This window comes from Vespula pensylvanica, chromosome 17 (assembly GCF_014466175.1).
Source record: "Vespula pensylvanica isolate Volc-1 chromosome 17, ASM1446617v1, whole genome shotgun sequence".
Taxonomy (NCBI): domain Eukaryota; kingdom Metazoa; phylum Arthropoda; class Insecta; order Hymenoptera; family Vespidae; genus Vespula; species Vespula pensylvanica.
The window spans coordinates 2,997,232-3,018,714 of NC_057701.1; the positions used below are offsets into that span (position 1 = coordinate 2,997,232).

The 21,483-nt window shown below is 27.7% G+C and overlaps 2 protein-coding genes across 3 annotated transcripts in view; one reads left to right on the plus strand and one right to left on the minus strand.

Annotated features, from left to right (window-relative positions):
- Nucleotides 1-1,349: 1,349 nt before the first annotated feature.
- LOC122635159 (procathepsin L-like) lies at nt 1,350-10,998 on the minus strand. The gene is made up of 6 exons (XM_043825035.1): nt 10,921-10,998; nt 8,525-8,612; nt 7,732-7,908; nt 5,774-6,133; nt 4,078-4,238; nt 1,350-1,883 (listed from the first exon to the last, which is right to left on the minus strand). Exons 1-6 carry the CDS (start codon nt 10,983-10,985, stop codon nt 1,685-1,687), a joined length of 1,050 nt encoding a protein of 349 aa, XP_043680970.1. The 5' UTR covers nt 10,986-10,998; the 3' UTR covers nt 1,350-1,684.
- Nucleotides 10,999-11,104: 106 nt separating this feature from the next.
- LOC122635153 (microphthalmia-associated transcription factor) overlaps nt 11,105-21,483 on the plus strand; it is a 120,570-nt gene continuing 110,191 nt past the window's right edge. The window contains exons 1-2 of one of the 2 annotated variants that reach the window (XM_043825024.1): nt 11,105-11,209; nt 13,007-13,183. In XM_043825024.1, the coding sequence (XP_043680959.1) occupies nt 13,008-13,183 (176 nt within the window). In that variant the 5' untranslated portion in view covers nt 11,105-11,209; nt 13,007. Of the gene's footprint in view, nt 11,210-12,599; nt 13,184-21,483 lie in introns of those variants that run through there. The other variant, XM_043825023.1, reaches the window with a different exon arrangement.

A 21,483-nucleotide genomic window follows, 5' to 3' on the forward strand; every position in this document is an offset into this window, starting at 1 on the left:
AAAATACAAAAGATAAATTATAACACGATTAATAATAAATAACCAATGATATCCTGAATTTTCATTACTTTCATTAACATTTAATTAATACACTTATATATCAAATGAAATTCATTAATGGGAAAGTAACCATGATATGTTTATTATTTCACGAACAATAAATTTCGTTAATTAATTTATTCTGTTCAATCCAGAAAAAGAGAGAGAGAGAGAGAGAGACAAAGAGAGAGAGAGAGAGAGAGAAAGAGAGAGAGATGATAAATTTCTTTTCGTTTAATGCAGTTAATGTTGCATTGGTTTGCTATTTTGTTTCGCGCGCGCGCGCGCGTGTGTGTGTGTGTGTGTGTGTGAAATATATACGGCTGACATTAAATTCAATTTAATTAAATCGAAAGGTATATTGCCAAAAGCTTCAGTAAATCGACGACGAATATGACAAAGAAAAAAGAAAAGAAAAAAAAAGGAAAAAAGAAGTTTAACAAAATTAAATATACAAGATCGTTTCTCGTTTAAAAATATATTTGACAAAAATATCTACGCTTTTAATAGTTCACATAAGCAAATGTTTCAAATAAAAATTTTCGGCTAGGTTTTCAGGGCTGCACAAAAAATTGAAATTTTTTTAAACTTCGATTTTTATTATATAATTTTATTTTTTATTATATAATATTATACATTATTTTTTTTATATATTATATATACATACGTATTATTTTTTTTTTTTTTTTAGAATATATTATAGAGATAACAAGCTTTGATTGTTCAATTTATTCTATAACTTGCAAGTACGAAGATTGAAAAGGTTGGCGAGAGAAAAAGAAAATTTATTATCCTTATGGATGTATTCCCTTAAGAGCATCCGGGTTAACGCAAATATGTAAAAATATTTCAGAATAATGCAACCTTCTGAATATCGAATTTTTTTCATTCTACGTCATACTATCTACAAATCGTGTTACCTGTTTGTAACTACAATTCTCGAAGCATTCAAAACGATGTAAATAAATAAATAAATAAATAATTAAATAAATAAATAAAACGTTGATAGTCACATACATACATTACGATAAAATTTCTAAGTGAAATATTTAAAGATTAAGATTTCTTTCTTTTCTTTATTATTTATTATAATTTTAATTTTTTTTTATAATTACACAATATAAATTTGTAGTATAATTAATGATTTACCGATAACAATTAATTAATATTTTTCTAATATAATTAATCGTTTATTGATAAGAATGATATAACATATATATATTTAATCTTTACTATTAATGATAATCGATATATAAATTTAACATATAAATAAAATTTCAATAACTTTTTAATATAAACCTACTATTTTTTTAATCAATAACGATTTTAAATTCAATTTGGTGTGACTGATTTTAATTGAAATTTGTTAAGTATCTTTCACGTTACATTAATTCGATATTACTTTATATTAACGCAAGATCTCTATCTTTCTCTCTTTTTTCTTGTTTACTAAACAAATATAATACACATGTTGCGCGATTAGATCGTTCAAAATATTTAAACGTTTTATCACGTCATATTGATAATGATGAATGTCTCAGTCATGATGAATGTATCGTTAAATAAATAAAAAAAAAAATGGACTCTTTTAATTACTATTAATTAATTATAGGTAATAAGTACAGGTGTGTTACAATTATAGATATTATTCAATTTTTGCATAAGCCGCATAATTTGCAATACCGCAACGATTTTTGTGCCTTGCCAGTCGCATGTAACCACCTTCACCCCAATGTTCACCCCACCAATTCTTTAAAATCCATTCGTTTGGTGTGTATCCAACGATTAGTATGGCATGATTTACTATATCAGAAGTACATGCAACGTCGTCGTAAACGCCTTGACTGTAAATTCATTTTTATTTCGATTTAATATTCAAGTTTTATATATATATTAACATAATTAATAATAATAATAATAGTAATAATAATAATAGTAATAATAATAATAATAATAATGATAATAGTATTAATAATAATAGTAATATTTTTCTTTTAATGAATTTTAGAATACGTATCGCATCATATACGTATATGTATATTATATGTATGTATTTACTATATATATTATGGAACATTTTTATTCAATATATTCCATTTTTATTGTTTTTATATTGTAATGAGAATCGTAATTTTGTTAAGTTAAAAATATACACACATTTATATCTGTAATCTTAAATATAATTTGTATATGTCTGTGTAAATACATTGAACATATATATATTTATCGTATGATATAAGAAAATTTATATAATTTTATATGATATAATAATTATATATTATGTATTATTTATTGTATATATATATATATATATATATATATATATATATATATATGTAAACGCTCATAATAAAAATGTAACGAGCATTAAAAATTTTATTCTTAAAAATGATACGAGTTCGATGACTTACAAACAGCAAACTCATCGATAAAACTCTCGCAATACTTTTTTCTTTTCTTTTATTTCTTGTTTTTCTTTTTCTTTTTTCTTCCCCTCTTTTTTCTTTTCTTTCAAGGTTATCACGAAACCAATCACTTTCTTAAAAAGAAGCGAAATGGATTTTTTTTTCTTTTATTTATTTATTTATTTAATTTCTTTTCTTTTTTTTTTGTCATTCTTTTCAAGGTTATCACGAAACCAATCACATTTTTAAAAAAGGCAAAAATGGATGAAAATAATTCGTAAGTAAATTTCTCGATGATATTTATGTCTTATATGCAAATATTGTTAAATTCGAGGAATGTTACGTATTCTCTTGATAAAGGCCACACTTTTAAAAAAAAAAAATCATTGCGACATATTATAATATATAAAAGTTAATTGACTCGCACAAGTATGATGAAATCGACCACCAACGTTGAAATTGTAACATGGTTCGTTGTAATTGGGAAATTCTTTCTTTTATTATTATTATTTATTTTTTTGTTTTTATTATTATCATTATTATCATCATTGGACCAGGGTTAATGAATTAAAGTTTATAATATTATCTGTTTTATCTGGCTATAAGTATAAAGAAATGAAAAATTTTATATATTTGTGTATGTCTATCTCTGTGTGGGTATGCGTAGATATTTTTTTTTTATGTAGAAACTTGTTTTTTCAAGCTCACATTATTTCTATGCAAATATTACAGTAGATATATTTTTATATGATTTAGTATATTCATATATACGTCGTATATATGCATATATACGTATGAAAATATATCGATCGTTATGAACAAATAATTATATGATATATGTAAAATATAATATAGCTGATTCAAATATAATGGTAAACATTCTTTTTTTTTATATTCAAATAATGACAATTTTTTTGTTTATGATTTATTACATTTATATTATGATGTATATATGAAAAATATCAATGAATATTTATCAAAAATTAGGTGATATGTCATTCATGTATGTAAATATCATATTGCATTCGTTTTAAATTATCTGCACTTATCCGAATAATGGAATATTTTTTTGTATGATATATATATATATATATATATATATATATATATATATATGATATAACAAATTATATATAACAAAATTATAATTTTGTTTGTTCATTAAATATATCATCTAATTATCATCATTATCATCATCATCATCGTCGTCGTCGTCATCAATAATAATAGTACTAATATCGTAATAAAAATTAAATATTCTCGTTATTATTAATGATACTATCATAATCAAATTTTAATAATAACAGTAATAAATAATAATAATAATAATAGTAATACTTATTCGTTATAGTAATTCGAATACAATGCAACATCATTATAATAATAATTATTTTACGATAATATGTTTTTTTATCGAATCGTCGAAACTATTTTTGTTATGAAAAACAATGAGTGTTATTTTCTTTCTTTCAAATTAAAAATATCTACATATTATTTCAAAAATACATGCATGCATACATACATACATACATACATACATACATACATACATATATAATAGACTAAAAATATTTTGTCCTCTCGGAGACTTTTCATACGAAAGAAAGATAAGTTCGAAAATAAATTTACTCACTGATAAAGTTGGAAGGTCTTTGGGTTCGCATTTATTGATGCTGCTACAGGACCAATTGTCGCAATGGCTACTTCTAATGCTTTTTCATCACGTGCTGGTAAAACTGCCCATGAAGTTATATTAACGACACTGTGATCCTTTATAAAATTGCATTGGCCTTGCTAGTAATCATAAAAGAGATTTTCATTAGAAACATTAATTAATATTTGTTCGTTTGAAAAATTGCTAACGTTAGGACAACAAAAAACGACACAATAAGAAATAATTTTTATTACTTTATCTCTAATACATCATTTTTAATAATAATTTTTTAAATACATTTCTGTTCTTTTTTTTTTTTTTTAATTAGACATTGATATTTATTGATATGTCGCTTTCACGAATCTTTTGAATTAAAATTTTTGAAAAATAATCTCTTTTTTTTTTTAATTTAATAAATTTCAGTATCCGTCGAAATTGCGTTAACAAATTTTTTGAAATCAATTTTCTTTTCTTTCGAAAGATATAAATTTATCAGAATTGTTCACGTATTTTTTATATGAGATGTGTTCGAAAGAAAGAAAAAAAAAAAGAAAAGAAAGGAATCGACAAAGAAGAAGAAAACAAAAAAAATTTTCAAATACTATTTTATAAGTTTAGTAATATTGAAAAGAGATTAACATAAATTTCATCATACGTTAGACGAGTTTTCGATTACATCATCGAATTAACAGAACTCAACACCAGCAGAGCAGACAGAATTTTTTTAAATTAATTCAATCAAATTAGATAATTATGAATCGAGAAATAAATATTATTTCTGCTTGTATATGCACATATGTTATTGCATTGAACATTTCGTATTTATGCATGATGATAATGAAGAAGAAGAAAAAAGGAAAAAAAGAAAAGAAAAAGCATCATATATTATTGCAAAAATAAACTGGCTGTTGCATAAAATTTCAAGAAATTCGAACGAAAATATATAACCGGTTTCGTTGCAACGCAGAAGAGAGAAAGAGAGAGAGAGAGAGAGAGAGAGAGAGAGAGAGAGAGAGAGAGAGTAATTCAAAATAAAAATCTGCAGTTGCATCATGCACACGCTTGAGAAATCACTGTAATCTGTACATATTTACGAGCTAAAGGATCAACCATAATATACATTTCATTCAACAATTCTGATAAATTTTCAAATCTACTTTCAAGACCAATTGTTTATAGTTAAAAAAAAAAATTATAGATAATAAAAAGAAAAGAAATAAATAAATAAAAGTGTCAAGCATCGCTTGAATTATTTGTATGTATATTAATTTTCATTATTGTTATTACATATTATATATATATATATATATATATATATATATATATGTCTTCATTGATGCATAATATAAAAATTTATAAAATATATAAGACAATATTAAAAATATTTTTACATTCTTCTTTTTTATCATAGAAACAAATATGTGTGTGTGTATATAAAATAAACAAAATTATGAATTCTTAAAAAAAAAAAAAAAAAAAAAAAAAAACAAGAATAATAATTCCACGATATTTCGGAGATAATTTTTTCTGAATTAATTTTTACTTTTTAAACGTTCGAAAGAAGAAGAAAAAAAGGAGAACAAAGAGACAGAGAAGAGAAGAAATGTAAAGAAAAAAACGAAAAAAAAAAATCGACTCTTGATGATGATAAATCAATTAGAATAATGTTACATACTTTGCCTTTGTAAGGGTACATATTTTGCGGCATGAGTCCTTTTGATTTCTCAAGGTATCTCAAGGTATTCCTAAGGGAACCACCGTTGCAACCAATATTCCCAGTGATCGTACTGCAATCAACCAATTGCTGTTCACTCAATGGGATTAGCTTGCCAGTCTGCTTAAATAACTGGGCCTCTATCGTAGCAGCTATTGAATATGCATAACAGCTTCCACATTTCATTTGATTCACTGGCCTCGTCACAAAGCCTAGTTCCCGCCAATCCAAATGAGATGGTACGAGTTTAGGATCGTGCAAGGCCAAAGAGACCATCTCGTCGTCGGGCAAACGACGTCTTCTACTTGGCATTAGTTTTATCTTAGATTGTATTTTGCATAGAAAACAAAAAAGAACAAAAGATAAAAAGAAAAAGGAAAGAAAGCGTACTTTAAAAGATAAACAAAAGGAAAAAGATTTAAACATTTCTATTCTATAAATATATTGTTAAGTTTTAGTTTTTATTATTGTGGCTTTTAATATAGATAAATGATTGATTGATTAATAAGGATTATTTGATAGATATTATAGATCTTAGATCTATGGAGATTATAGGCTAAATGATAGATCTATAGAGAATAGAAATGATTGATATCATTTATTTATTATATCTGATAGATAAATGATAGAGGGATTATTGATAGATAGATCAGAGATTTATGCTGATTATAGGATAGATGATAGATCTATAGAGATTATATATAGATCGTGAATCTATAGGATAGATTCATTCGTAGATATTTCAAAGAAATAGATTATAGATCTATGATAGATTGATGATAGATTTATAGAGATCGTAGATCTTTGTGAAGATTACAGACAGATAATATATACATACATACGTATATATATATATACAATATATAAATAAATGTTCTATTAATTGTGAAATTATTGTATTAATTTTGTTATTACAAAATTCGATTATTATCTAATATAACTGATTTAATAAATATAAATAATAGATTATTATATAATAAATATATAATAATAAACATTATATTGATTGTTATGGCAAAAATTTGATTATAGTCATACGTCTGTCATAATTATTCTAATAATAATTAATTCATATTGTAAAAAAATCGAGTTTCGATCGAATAACGTACATATGATACTATAATGTGCTCTATTTTTTCCGATAAATATAAAAATAATTTAAAAAAAAAAAAAAAAAAAAAAAACAGGAGAACAAGACAAAAATAAACAAAATATTGCGAAAAGAAAAAGAGATTGAAAGAACAATAATTAATTCGTCTTAATATAAAATAATGAATAACTGTTATTAATCGATATTAAAAAATTTTGACTATATTCTTACTTGTTACAATATTTATTGATGTAAAATATATAGGTAAAGATATACATAAATATGTATGGATATAAAACTGATCGTGAGATTTAAGCGAATCTTAAACAAGCTATCTCGTAATCGAAGATCTACGATCTATACATGGCATCTTTAACAGGAGTAAATAAATAGGTATATAAGTTGTATATATGTATGTATATATGTACGAATGTATATAGTTCGATCGATAGATCGTCTTACGTTCGTTATCACCTCTACGTTTCCATTACAACGAATGTGAGAAAGGTGTAATAACACGAAGCACCAAATTTATGGATGCTTTCTAAATAAGCTATCTCGGTTTAGTTCTTTACTCTATGAATAATTTATAGAGCCCGTTGTACATGATAACAAGCCGTACACGATCATACGAAGTTTTATAATATTAAGGACGACGAAATATCCAATATGACTCTTCAATATTTTATATATATATATATATATTATATATATTTTTATATATAAGCTATTTGATTATATATATATATATACGTTTATATATATATGTAATATGTATAATATAATATATATTATAAGATAAAGATCACTATTGCAAATTCTTACTAACCATTTTTCGAACGTACTGTTTAGTGCTTAAATCTGCTATATGGTTGTCTCGTAACGTGTAACCATGGTGTCCCGCTGCAGCCATTAAATTATGTTCGTAAATTTTCACGAGATTTTGTTCCCACTTGATGCGTCTTGTATTGTCGAGATTTCCACTATAAGTCTTATTGAATTGTGCCTGTTGTTTTGTTGGGACGAACGATGCTTCATTAATTTTTTTTTTCTTTTTTTTTTTTTTTAATAAGCTCCTTACGTAGTTTATTATTGGATTAATAAAGTTTTTTGTTTTCTTTTTCTTTTTGTTTTTTGTTTCGATGATAATTTACTGATATAATATTACTACTGATATATATATATATATATATATATATATATATATATATACTTTTTTGCAATTGATCCTTTTTCTATCGATTTCTTTTTTATTAAAATATTTAAATATTATATTTCCCTACTTATCACGATGGACATTAATTTTTAATATGTTCTATTAAAAAAATTTACTTCATAATGAATAATCGATATTTATTTGATATTTCGAGTTTTGAGTTAAGCATTCTTTTCCTTTATTTATTTTTTTCTCTTCTTTTTTTTACGTCTCTTACGTCATACTAATACCAATTCACAATTTTTGCATTATAAGACTTACGTTTTTTTTTTTTTTTATTTTTTATTAATTAAAACGTTTAAATAATGTAATTGTTTTGATAAAAAATTAATATTTCTTTTTCGTTTTTTTTTTATTTACTTATTTATTTTTTATCTTTAAGATTATATTGCATTAAGACTGTTACCTTGTAAGCTCGCCAATAGTCGTCGAGTTTACTGGATATCTTCGGTGGTAGCTGTCTGTTTTTATTAAACATCTGGTATCCTCTCACTCTTAATAAAATTAATACGAAAAACGTAAAACACAGGATCGATCGAAAGCGATTCATCTTTGCAGTGTTGTACAAGACGAACTGAATTCTTTATACCGATTGATTTGATTTCATTTTTCAATATTGTTTTTACGATGTCGAGAATCGAGCATCATTATGAGTCATGTGTCAGCAAAATTTATAAATTACGCCATCTCGAATATTGTCCGTAAATTTATCAATATATTACGTATTTACATATACGTATCTATATACATATATATGTATATACATATACCTATATAGAAGTGTTAGTAACATGAGAAAGTTTTTAGTATATCATGAATGTATTAGTTATTGTATTTCATGAATTAATTAATTATTATATGTCATGAATATATTAGTTATAGTATGTCATGAATTTATTAATTTATTCATTATATCTATATATAATATTATCTATATATAATATTATCTATATATAATATTTATCTATATATAATATGTATAGATATATTAATTTTATTCATATTAATTTCATACTTTGTTTCGTTGGTTTTTCTTTCTTTATCTTTTTTTTTTATTCCTTTTCTTTTAATTTTTCTTTTATTAATATTAATATTACATTTTCTTCTACAAAATTGTACCTACAAATGCATACGTGCACAAGGAAACACACACACACACACACACACACACGTAGATATTGTGTTACTATAGTGTTATTATAGTTTGTCAGACACGTTTGCAACATGATGAAGATGAAAGAAAAAGGGAAACAAATTGAAAGAAAAACATTGCGTGCTGCTTTTAACATCCAGAAGTGCATCGTAATATTTTTTTTCTTTTTTTTTTTTTACTTTTCTGAGAAATGATGTGCGTTTCTTTTCGTTAGTTTCAATATTGTACTTGCGTATTACCAAAGAGATGTACACACACGCACACGTGTGTATGTTAAATTACGGAGGCGAGGAATTGTATTTTTTCGTAAATACGTCGTCGTTAGCGATACAATTTTCATGTTTCATCGATCGTGTTTCATGAATGTCTATTTTTTTTTTTCTTTTCCTTCAAGTTTCTTTTTTCTTTTTTTCTTTTTCAAACATCGATTAATCTAAGAAGAAACGTCGTCGGGTAAATAAAATAATCGGTTGTTCTTCATGTTTCTTGCATTCATTATCGTTATCTGTCAGGTAGGTTACGATAAGGATTCGTTGATCGAGATACATACGTTCGAACGAAATTTTCTCGACACCAAATTTCAATATTTTCAATTGCCCGATTTGAACTCTTTCTTTTTTTTTTTATAAAAAAAAAAAAAAAGAAAAGCAATGAAGAAAAAATTACATTTTAACCGATACACAATATTATCTAGGAATTGTATCTCTTTCTTCTTCTTTTTCTAATTTTTCTTACATTTTCTTTTTCTCATATCGCTTTTCAAAATCGAACGATTCGAACGAGGAGAATATGAAAAGTTATGGGAAATTTATTGATAAATTTGTAATCATTTTCATATTCAACAGTTGTTTTTATTCTTTGATAAAGTATAGTATATGAACAATATAATGTATTTGGATATAATGGAATAGGATATAATATTAATAATTTATTTGGATAATAATCTTATCTAATTTTCAGTCTTGTCATTTTGTCGAATTTGATGATTGATGATATATAATAATAATAATAATGATAATAATAATAATAATAATAATAATAATAATAATAATAATAATAATAATAATAATAATAATAATAATAATAATATAACATTATAAAATAAAAACTTGAGAGAGGATATGATATTGTATAAATAACTTATTGGAGCAATAATCTCATTAAATTTTCGATATTATTCATCATGCATTAATGTATTCAATGATTCATGAAATATACAATATCACAATATCTCTCTCTCTCTCTCTCTCTCTCTGTCTCTCTTTCATGCATATATAATATAATATAAAATTGTACAATAGTAACAAATAATTTATTTGAACGAAAATCTCACGGGAATGGTTCAATAGCATTGCTATCGAACGTACATTGTAATTTTACACGTACGTATCGACCAGTTTAAATTAAGAAAGAACAAACAATAATTTTTAATTACTTTCTTTTTAATCAATAGTCGTACGTCAATGTCAAGAATAAATATATTATTTTTAAACTTAAGAAAAACGTAACAATATTCTAAACGGTAGATAGAGAAAGAAAGAGAGAGAGAGAGAGAGAGAGAGAGAGAGAGAGAGAGAGAGAAAAAACGAATGTAGTACACATAAGCGCAGACAGATGGCGGTAATGATGGCGATCGGAGACAAGAGCACTGGCGTTTGCGCATGCGTGTTATTCCTCCGCGATACGCGTAGTAATCGTTCGAGATGGCGTGCATCGGCCGCGCATCATAGTTCCTTAATAAACGCACGCATACGCGCGTTAATATTTTCTTTCTCTATTTCGAGATGGTTTAACCGGCACGTTTCTCCATTACGTCGGCATAAGTCGGAAGAGTATTGCCGCGTGAGATCGAGGATAAAATCCGAGGTGATGGGGCTCTCGATCATCGTCGATTCGACGCGCTTCCCAATAGGATCGAACGGATCCTCGTCGATGCTCGTTCGTGCGATAATTCTTGACATTTTACGAGATCTCTAATATATATATATACATTTCTTAATATTTCTATCCTCTTTTGTCTTTTTGTTTTCTATTCTTCTTCTCCTCTTTTTTCTGTATCTTTCTCTTTCTCTTTCATTTCAATTCAAGTTTATTCCTCGAGTACGATTATCGTTAATTTTATAACATTTCAAATGATACTTTATCTTATCTATATTTGAATACTATACATTCGTTACATCTTTGTTCTTTGACGTACTCGTTGAGTATATTAAAATACTATTTCTCTTCCCTTCTCTCTTTTTCTTTCTTCTCGAATTATTATAGTATAAATTTGATTTTATTGCCATTAATTTAGTTATTCACAAAACGATAAATATAGACTCGTTGCGTCTTTGTTTATGTAATGTTTAGAAGAAAATTAAAAGAATCTCTCTCTCTCTCTCTCTCTTTCTCTCACTCACTCACTTTCTCAAATAATATATTACAACATTTTCGTATGAATTAATTGAATAATTTTTAAATGATTCCCAGTTAAATTTATCGTCATTGTATACTCATTGCATCTTCAATTCTTAGTAGTAACTATGTCTTCTTGAGTATAATAAAACGCAAGATATTTCTCTCTCTTTTTCTCTCCTATCTCTTTCTTTCTCTCTCATACCCACGTACTCGCGGTCTATCTCATGCTCGCTACTGGTATCGTTACCCCCACTCTTATTACTCTCCTCTCTCTCTCTCTCTCTCTCTCTCTCTCTCTCTCTCTCTCTATCTCTCTCACTCGCTCGCCTCTCCTCACAGCGTATAGTTCGACGAGGCGCGCGCGCGCGAGCGGACGAGCGAGAGCGGTCGGTTCGCACAGTGCGCGCTGGCAGCGCGCACACGCGCGCGCTCAGTGATCGCGATTCGCGACATCCCGCGGGACTGGGAGTCGTCTGCCGGCAGCTGCGGCCAATAATCTCTAATTTTTTTTTTTTAATCTATTTTTCCCTTTTCTTTTTTCTTTCCTTTTTCCCCCTTTTTTCTTTCGGTCCCGTTTCGTTCTCGTCGCGTACGTATTTTTTTGGTTAGTTCCCCCCCCCCCTCTCTCTGAGAGGATTTTTTGTTTGTAATTGTTTCTTTCCATATTCATTCTTTTTTACTCTCGAATTTCTCCTTCGTTTCGTTCCAACACGCGGCTCCCTTTTTCTTTCTCGAAAAGAATTTTTCGAGGTGAAGTTTCAAGTATCGTTGTTCGCTAATAAAAGAAAGTAAGAAAAGGAAGAGAAAAAATCGGCGCCATGTTGATGTGCGACAGAGGAGGATAATACGTAAAATTAGGAAGGGGGACAGAGAGAGAGAGAGAGAGAGAGAGAGAGAGAGAGAGAGAGAGAAAGAAAGAAAGAAAGAAAGAAAGAGAGAGAAAGAGAGAAAGAGAGAAAGAGAAAAGTAAGAAGATGAAGAAGAGAGAGATGGAACGATCATTTTCAAAAGGAAGAAACGTCAAAGTGTAAGAGTGAGAGAAAGAGAGAAGCAGATACATCGAGTATAACCTTATTTACGAAGAAAGAAAGTTTCTTTACGAGAAAACGAGATTTGTAAAGTAAAGTGGGGGGAGGGGGAGAGGAGGGAAAGAGAAACAAAAAAGAGAAAGAGTGAGACAAAAAAGAAAAAAGAAAGAAAGAAAGAAGAAGAAAACAATACCCCTTCCCCGCCACACGTCATCGTGCTTTCTTTCATCAGTCTTTATTCTCCACTTTTCGTTTATTTTTTTTCTTTTCCTTTCTTCTTTCTTCTTTCCTTCTTCGATCCTATTAGAATGGATGAATCTGGAATCGACATGGGATTCGATCTCGCCGCCCTTACCGATATCAACACGAATGATCAACACGGATTTGGTGACGACGACTTCGAGCAAGCATTATCTCTTCTCTCGACTACCACGAAAGATTTTATGTATTACGAGTTGAAAAGCCGCGCTCCGGACACCGGCAGGTACGTGACTGACTTAGCACACAACTTTTAAAAAGAACGTTTCGAACCACGCGCGCGACTTTGTTACTTCCGATCTTTGCGCATGCGCGTGTACTAACCTCCGTCTGTCCATCTTTCTCTTTCTTTCTTTCTTTCTTTCTTTCTTTCTTTTCTTTTCTTTTCTTTGTTTTTTTATTCTCTCTCTCTCTCTGTCTTCCTTCTGTTTTTTATCCTGTGCCCTCTTTATCTTTTCCTCTTTCTCTCTCTCTCTGTCTCTTTTTTTTTGTTTTTTATCCTATGCTCTCTTTATCTTTTCCTTTCTCTCTCTCTCTCTCTCTCTCTCTTTCTTTCTTTCTCTCTCTTCCTCTTAAGCGTGCTCTCTTCATATTTTTTTATTTTAATCGAATTAATAATCGCACTTATACTTCTTCCTTCTTTTTTCTTTTTTTTTCTTTCCTCTCGTCTCATCGTTTCAATTCCCTTTTTAAGATTAAATTTGTTTGGCACGCTTTATTATCTTATTGTGCGATGATAAAAGTTTAGCAGGAGATAGCCGTTTGTTTATTTGCTTCTTTTTTTTCGTTGTCGTTTCTTCCTTGTTTTTTTCTTTCCTTCTTCAAATATGATTTAGAGTTAGATTTTTTTCTTTCTTTTTTTTTTTTTTTATTACTACAGAAATTCTCACGTTTTATTTAAATTTGTTAAAAAGATAATTGATCTAGATTTTTATCTTCATTATTATTTGTCATTCTTCGTCGAATTTTAACTGGTAATTTTCAGTTTCTTTCTTTCCTATCTTCCTCTTTTTCTATCTGTCTTCCCTTCTTTCTCTGCAATCGTTCTCTTGTTGTTCTCTTTTCAAGATGAAATTTATTCTTTTATTTTTTCTTGTCCTCCCTCTCGTACGTAATCTTTCTTAATCTTTCCGAGATAATTAAAGTTCAGACGAAGACGGTCGTTCGTTCGTTCGTTCGTTCGTTCGTTCGTTCGTTTCGTTTTTATTTTTTTTTAATTACGTTCGAATTTGGAAATTATTATTACTATTATTATTCTTTTCTTTTTCTTTTTATATTTTTATTAATCTACTTAAGCGTGAAAAAAGTATACCTTAAGAATTTGTATCCCCGTGTCTATAGGGTGGGTCAAATATTTCTAAACGATTTTGAAGATTCGATCGATCGTTTTTGAACTATGCTGTTGTCTTTTCCCCTTCATGTGTAAAAACTCTTCGAAACGAAGTAGTACTTAATTGATTTTTAATATCGTTCGTGAACCTTTGGCCAAACCTATAATTATCTTCGTCGATATAAATACATGGAGATATATTTAGGATCCATAAAGCTTCTATGGTTTAACATTACATGTTGAAATTAAAATTCTTTGAAATAAAATGAAAATGCAAATAACACGTTGGACTGACTGCTCTCGGTACGAAAGAAACGGTTAGCAAATGTATAAAAGTATGCATTTTTAAAACGAACGTTTAACTTAAGTGACAGAACAAAACGAGGATGGAATTGTTAATAGGAACGAGTCTCGAATGCAGTAACGTCGAATCGTCAACGTAATCCGAACCAAACTAATACAATAATACATGCATAAGATCGGGAACGATATCATCAAGTTTAATTAAGTACGAAATATCAAGAACTTTAAATGGACAAAGCCGTGTTCATTGGGGTAGACGATTTAAAATTAAAAAGAAAAAAGAAGGAATGTAAAAGAGAAAGAAATAACAGAAAAAATTAATAATAATAAATCAACGATGATCGATCATAAATGAATGAAAGCATTGTGTTCATTGATTCGATTTTTCTTATTATTCGTTATGTTTCATCATTACGTAACAAAATCCTACTAACGATCATGTTTCGAGAGTTAGAACGTAAAATATTAATAGAGTTTTGAGTTGATTAGTTTGACATTAAAAAAAAGGAAAAAAGAGGAAAAAGGAAATAATAAAATAATAATAATTCTTTTTTATATCGTCTAAGATCGTGTTAATCGATATCGTTAATAGTGACGTATGTGTGTTGTATGTAGTTTATATATACGCTTGTATGTATGTATTAATATATATATATATATATATATATATATAAAACTACAGTACTAATAGTTTTCTTTTGTGGAACATTGCCAAGTTTTAATACGACTGAAATTTCGTTGTTCTCTCTATATATATATATACGTATATATATATATATATATATACACATACACACATACATATATACAGAATAGAGATCAAAAGTTTCTAGATGATTTTATTTTAAATTTATTTAATTTTTTATTAAATTAAATTACATTAAATTGCATTAAATTTATTTACTTTTCATTTAATTAAAAATCAATTACTTCTTTTTTTTTTTCTCGAGAGAGAGTTTTCAGACGTTCTTTTTTCTTTTTCTTTTTTCCTTTCTTTCTTTAGATCGTAAAATTTAAAAATACACTAAATATCTAGTACTCGATTGAAAAAGAAAAGAAACGAGAAAAGAAGAGAAAAGTTAGCTTGGAAATAATCAGAAAAAAAAAATATAATCGAATTTTAAAATGATCAAATCTAAGAAACTTTTGATTCACTCTGTATATACCCGTATATATGTATTTCGAAATTTTTTTCCATTTAATTTGAAATGACGATATCTCATAGAATTTGCTTGCACAAATGATATACAATCTATTAACGGAAAACACTTTGTTCAAAGTTTAGTTATTACCTTATTATATAGGGTGTCCCATTACAATTTAACGATTTCGTTTATTGTAATAGTTCAATAATATTGTTTACCGGTTAAAACGTTTCGTTGGTCTCCGAGTAAATGATTTTGCAAGAGATTATAATGATTTTAGTCAATATGAACACGCACAAACGTATGCACGCACTCAAGTACTCACGCACGAACGCAGAAAAGCACACAAATGTGATTCGAATTGAATGGAAATTGGAAATCTATTATTGAAATCGGTACACCCTGTATATTTGTATATTCAGCTTGGCATATACACATAGGTCTGTATTATTCTTCATAAAAAATTGTTGAATTCGTCGAGCATTCCCTTCTAACCTCGTTTTTTTTCTCTCTTCTCTTTTTCTTTTGTTCTGTTTTTTTTTCTCTTTATACTTTCGTTTACACGGGTTCATCGAACGAGGACAATATATTCCGGGGGTGGAAAAGAAAAAAGAAAAAAAGAAAAAAATAAAAATTCCCCACGGGGTTTCTTTTTTTTTCTTTCTTTTATTTTTGATTGCTCCTTTTTTTTTCTTTTTTTTTTTCTTTTTTTTTCCTCTATCTCTCTCTCTCTTTTTTGATCCTACCACCTCCCAACCCAGACGCAACCCATCGCTCGCTTCGCTCTTATTCGGATACCTTCGGCTTTTGATTTTCGAAGGCTATATCACTAGACGTGGAAGAATAGATTGAAAAATGTATTGTTTAGTAATTTTAGAAAGTTTTTCTCCGTTTCTCACGTTTTTATCCTCCGTTAATTCTACAAATGTATTTTTTGTTCGTTTTCCTTTTTCTCTGTCGAATTTTTATTTCATTTTATTTTATTTTATTTTATTTTATTTTATTTTATTTTATTTTATTTTATTTTATTATTCCGGTATTTCTTTTCCTTTTTTGTTTTTTCGTTTTATTAAGTGGATAAATATAGATCATGATTACATCGGGAAAGATCGTTTAGTACAATAAAATCGATTTATTGTTGGTTTGATTTATTATTAGCTTTGACGTTCTCATAATTATTTCCGCTTTATTCTTTATATCTCTTCTCTTTGTTATTTATTTTCTTTTCGTTTTAAATTATGTCCCTTTTATTTATTCTTTTTTCATTTATTTATTTATTTATTTATTTATTTATTTTTTTCTTATTATTCTATACGTCCGTGATAAATTGTCATCATTTTGGTTTTGATTACTTAAAAGATAAGAGAGAAGATTATTCGGGGAATTTTAGTTTCTGATATCTACATTACTGTTGCGTTACGTTTTGTAAAAGAGAACAAAAATCGATCATACGTGTTTCGCGTATAAAAATATTTATAAAGACAATAATTAAAAATAGAAAAATCGCATATCCGAATTTTTTGAATATTCACTCGATGTAACCTTCGAATCATTGTTGCGTCGTTTTTTCTGAAAAAAAAAGAGAATAGAAAAAAAATCTACAATTCGATTATCAACCTTTAAAAGTATAAAAACTGCGTATACGGATTTTCTAAAAATATCAGTATAGTCAATTCTTTCTTCCCGACTGAAAATCTTTTTGTTTTTTGTTTTTTTTTTTTCTTTATTTCTTTTTCTTTATGGCAAAACCGAGTCGTGTGGAATGTCGTTCATTTAACGACAGCCGTGCAATGCTTCTTTTTGTGACAGTTCACAAAACGCGTTGAGTCATGCTTCGAAAGCGTTAAGAAGACGCGTACCCGCGGTATTTATAGTTTTCTATTTTCAGCTCATTATCCGGAATCAGGGTTGTCTAATTCAACACGTTACTTTACCTATCGGCCCAAACGAATAGAAAAATTATGCTTGGTTTATTGACATTAGTATGTTTATTTTCAGTTTTTCCTATTTTTTTTTTCCATTCATTCTTTCATTTCTTTTTACCATTGTTATATCATATAAATATATATGAAAATAAATAAACGAGTTTTGTTATTACAGAATCATTTGAATACGGTTTTTAAATTAAATTTTTATTGATCGAGCATGTTTATTTATATATACGCATATTTTTGCATATGTGTGTGTGTACGTGTGTATTTGCTTTTCTTCGATTTATTATTTATTAGAAAACAAACAAATGAATTTTGTTATTACGTGAAAATTTGGATTTATATATATGTATATATATAAAACATATATGTAACTAACTGTTTCTTGCTGCAATTTGGAACAGTTATAATGCAATATTTATATATATATATATATACAGGTACAAGTAATAATGTACGAATTTAATTTATTACCACCGCTGCAATTTTCAAGATTTATATACAAAATTTTTGGATATATAATCGCATAAAAGTGTCTAAGATCTAATTTAAAGCTTATTATTTCTTAATTTTATTCCTTATAATAATAAAACAAAATTTACACATACATATACATGCATGTATATGTATATATTCGAAAATATATAATTTCTTTGACTGTTAATAATAAAATTTTCTCAAGATTCGTAAGAACATAAGCGATCAACAGATTGTTAACGTAACCCAAACGATTTGCGGAGCTGTCTCGTTGAGAGTAAATTATTGACGGTGAGATCATCGTAGCAGTCGTGATTACGAGTCTCTGGTAGGAAAATATATAACGTGTGTGTCAAGATACATAGAAATTTGTTTCAATTGGTCCTACATATACGATTATAGTTAATGTATCTACGTACGTTCAATCGATGAGTCATTCTTTCTAACGATATTGACATTAAATCCATATGCGCATACATATATAAATATATATTAATATATATATATTAATATATATATATAGTATATATTGAATATAAAGTTCTCTCTAACAGACGTTTTTATTTTTGCATATATATATATATATATATATATACATGTATATTTTTTAATATCTATTTTTTTAACGAAATAGATATACTCTCGTATACGATTAAACAAAATGGAAAAAATTTCCTTCTTCGTTTAGAGGGGAAAAAAAGCGATTTTTTCGTGCATCCCAAAAAAAAAAAAAGTAAAGAAAAGAAAAGAAAGGAACAAAAAGTCACTGCAGAAAGAAAGAAAGAAAGAAAGAAAGGGAGAGAATTTGTTTAAGTTGATATAAATTTCTCAACGTAGAGAATCCGAGCGTTTCGAAAATTTATTTCCTATGAACGAAAGAAGCGACGTTTTTCAGGAAGGCGTTGTAGGAAGACAAAAAAAGAAGGAAACAAAAAAGGAAACGAAACAATACAGAACCAAAAAAAAAAAAGAATAATAAAAAGAAGAAGAAGAAAAGATAAAACAAGAAATAAATAAGAGATACAGGCAGTTTATTTTTCTTTCTTTTTTTTTTTCCAAAGAGCCAGCCGTGATTACGGTAGCTTTATTTTTGCTAGGGAAATTATCCTTTAAGCATTTTACACACTCTACTAACGTTAAGAGTGAGAAAGTTGACTATACCGAGTAGTATATCTAGTTGTTTCCCTTCCCTTCGTCCCCCACCCCCATACGCGTACGGTTTTTCAAGGATAATCCCCTTGGATCGCGAAAGAACGAGAAAGGAACCTCCTAATCTCTTACACCATTCCACACATACTCCACCATTTTTTTATTTTATTTTCTTTCTCCCCCTCTTCTTCTTCTCCTTCTTCTTCCTCTTCGTTTGCGTTGTTTTTTTTCTTCATTTTCCTTTTTTTTTTCTCTATCTTTTTCATGGATTATTACTACTACTACTAGCGTTAATACTACTATTATTATATTGTTACTACACTGATAATACCAATACTATTACTAGTATTACTATTGCTCGTTATTCCTTTTTGCGGTTCTCCACAAATTCCAACTAGCGTGTTGGCGATGTAGCATCGTTCTCTCTCTCTCTCTCTCTCTCTCTCTCTCTCTCTCTCTCTCTCTCTCTCTCTCTCTCTTTCTCTCTATCTATCTCTTTTTTTCTCTTTCTCTTTCTCTACCTCTATCTATCTATCTATCTATCTTTCTCTCTCCCTCTATCTCACTCGTTCTCTTTCATTCGTTTTCATTCGTTCTCTATGCCTGTATTTCTCTCTTTCTCTCTTTCTGTCTCTCTCTTTCTGTCTCTTTTCTCTCTCTCTCTCTCTTGCTCCTTTTGCACTTCTGTACTTCCCGTTTCGATAAAAGCTGGCGGTAACACCAAGCGTTATCCCTGCGAGTTCGTAATTGTCGGCTTTTGTCGGCATGCGATATCACGAAAAAATAGGCTCCCTCGCGATTTTGTGTATATCCGCGATTCTTTACCTGCTCTTTCTTTTTTTTTTTTTCTTTCTGTCTTTCTTTCTTTTTTTTATTATCGTGTTTTTTTTTCTTTCTTTCTTTTTTTCTTTCATTCTAGAACGTTTCTCCCGGTTTTTTACTGATTGCTATGGTGGATATTGTGCGTGCGTTGAGAAAGATAAAGAGAGAGAGAGAGAATACGAGAGAGAGAGAGAGAGACAGAGAGAATTGTTTGTTATAACTTGATGTAGATAACTGCTCGTTGTATTTAGTGACATGTTGATACGAGTACCATGTTTAAATGGGGATTTTATTAAATTTATTTTTTAATCATAGATAAAAATTAGAAAATGGATGTTCAAGTTATTCGTATTATGGCAAATGTTGTTCCGAGTAAATCTATTTTTTAATTATGAGTAAAGATTTGTAGTAATTTTTCTTTTTGATTTCTCTTCTCTTTTTATTTCTTCTTTTTAGCCTCCGCGATTTGAAATGTTCGATGTTAATGAATGTTAATAAATTTATTAATCAATCATGTGTATATATATACATAATATATATAATTATATATATATATTTATATATTAAGTAAAATATATATATATATCATAATTAGTAATATTTGTCGTTAAATTCTTATATATAAATAAAATAAAAAAGTAAAATAACAATCGTTAGATCGTTTAACACGTAATGCCTTTCTTCTTTATTCTTCTTTCTCTTTTATTTTTTTTATTCGTTTTATTCTTTTCTTAATTGTTTCTTTTTTTTTTTTAATTACAACTCGATTAACAATATGAAGGAATATTTATTTAAATAATATTACAAACAATAGCGAGAGATTTCTATTAAATCAGAAAGTCGATTCTTTCAACGATCGATCATGCAAACGATTCGTGATTCGATCGCGAAGATCGTAAGGATCACGGACTGGTAATTGGCGTTATTTAGATTTATAGACTCAACCCAGACGGTTTTGCTCGTTCGTTTAATAATCAGTTGGGTGCCATGTCAGAAAAAAGATTTATGTATGTATCAAGTAGCAAAATTGTTGTAAGCTGCACGTGTAACCTTTTTACTTATTCATTTGTATAATTTATAACGCAAAATTATTTAAAAAAAAAAAAAAAAAGAAAAAAAGTATAAGAATCAAACATGCGCACAATCTTAGATAAACAATATAAATGTATTTAATAATAATAATAATCATTATTGATTATAATGATTAATGCCATTGTCGAGCGTTTTAACGAATTTATAATCCAAACGTAGATATAAATTTATCGCTTAGAATTAATAAAAAAAAAAAAAAAAAAAAAAAAATAAAATAAAATAAAATAAAATAAAATAAAAAACCAACATAACATAATGTTTATAATAACCATATGGT

Excerpts from the sequence above, each read along its gene's own strand:
- LOC122635159 (XM_043825035.1), bottom strand. The coding sequence starts at position 10,985 with ATGCACGCCATCTCGAACGATTACTACGCGTATCGCGGAGGAATAACA. Across the intron at positions 4,239-5,773 it reads TGTACCCTTACAAAGGCAAA|CAAGGCCAATGCAATTTTAT; the intron begins GTATGTAACATT and ends TATGATTACTAG. Across the intron at positions 1,884-4,077 it reads AAGACCTTCCAACTTTATCA|TCAAGGCGTTTACGACGACG; the intron begins GTGAGTAAATTT and ends ATGAATTTACAG.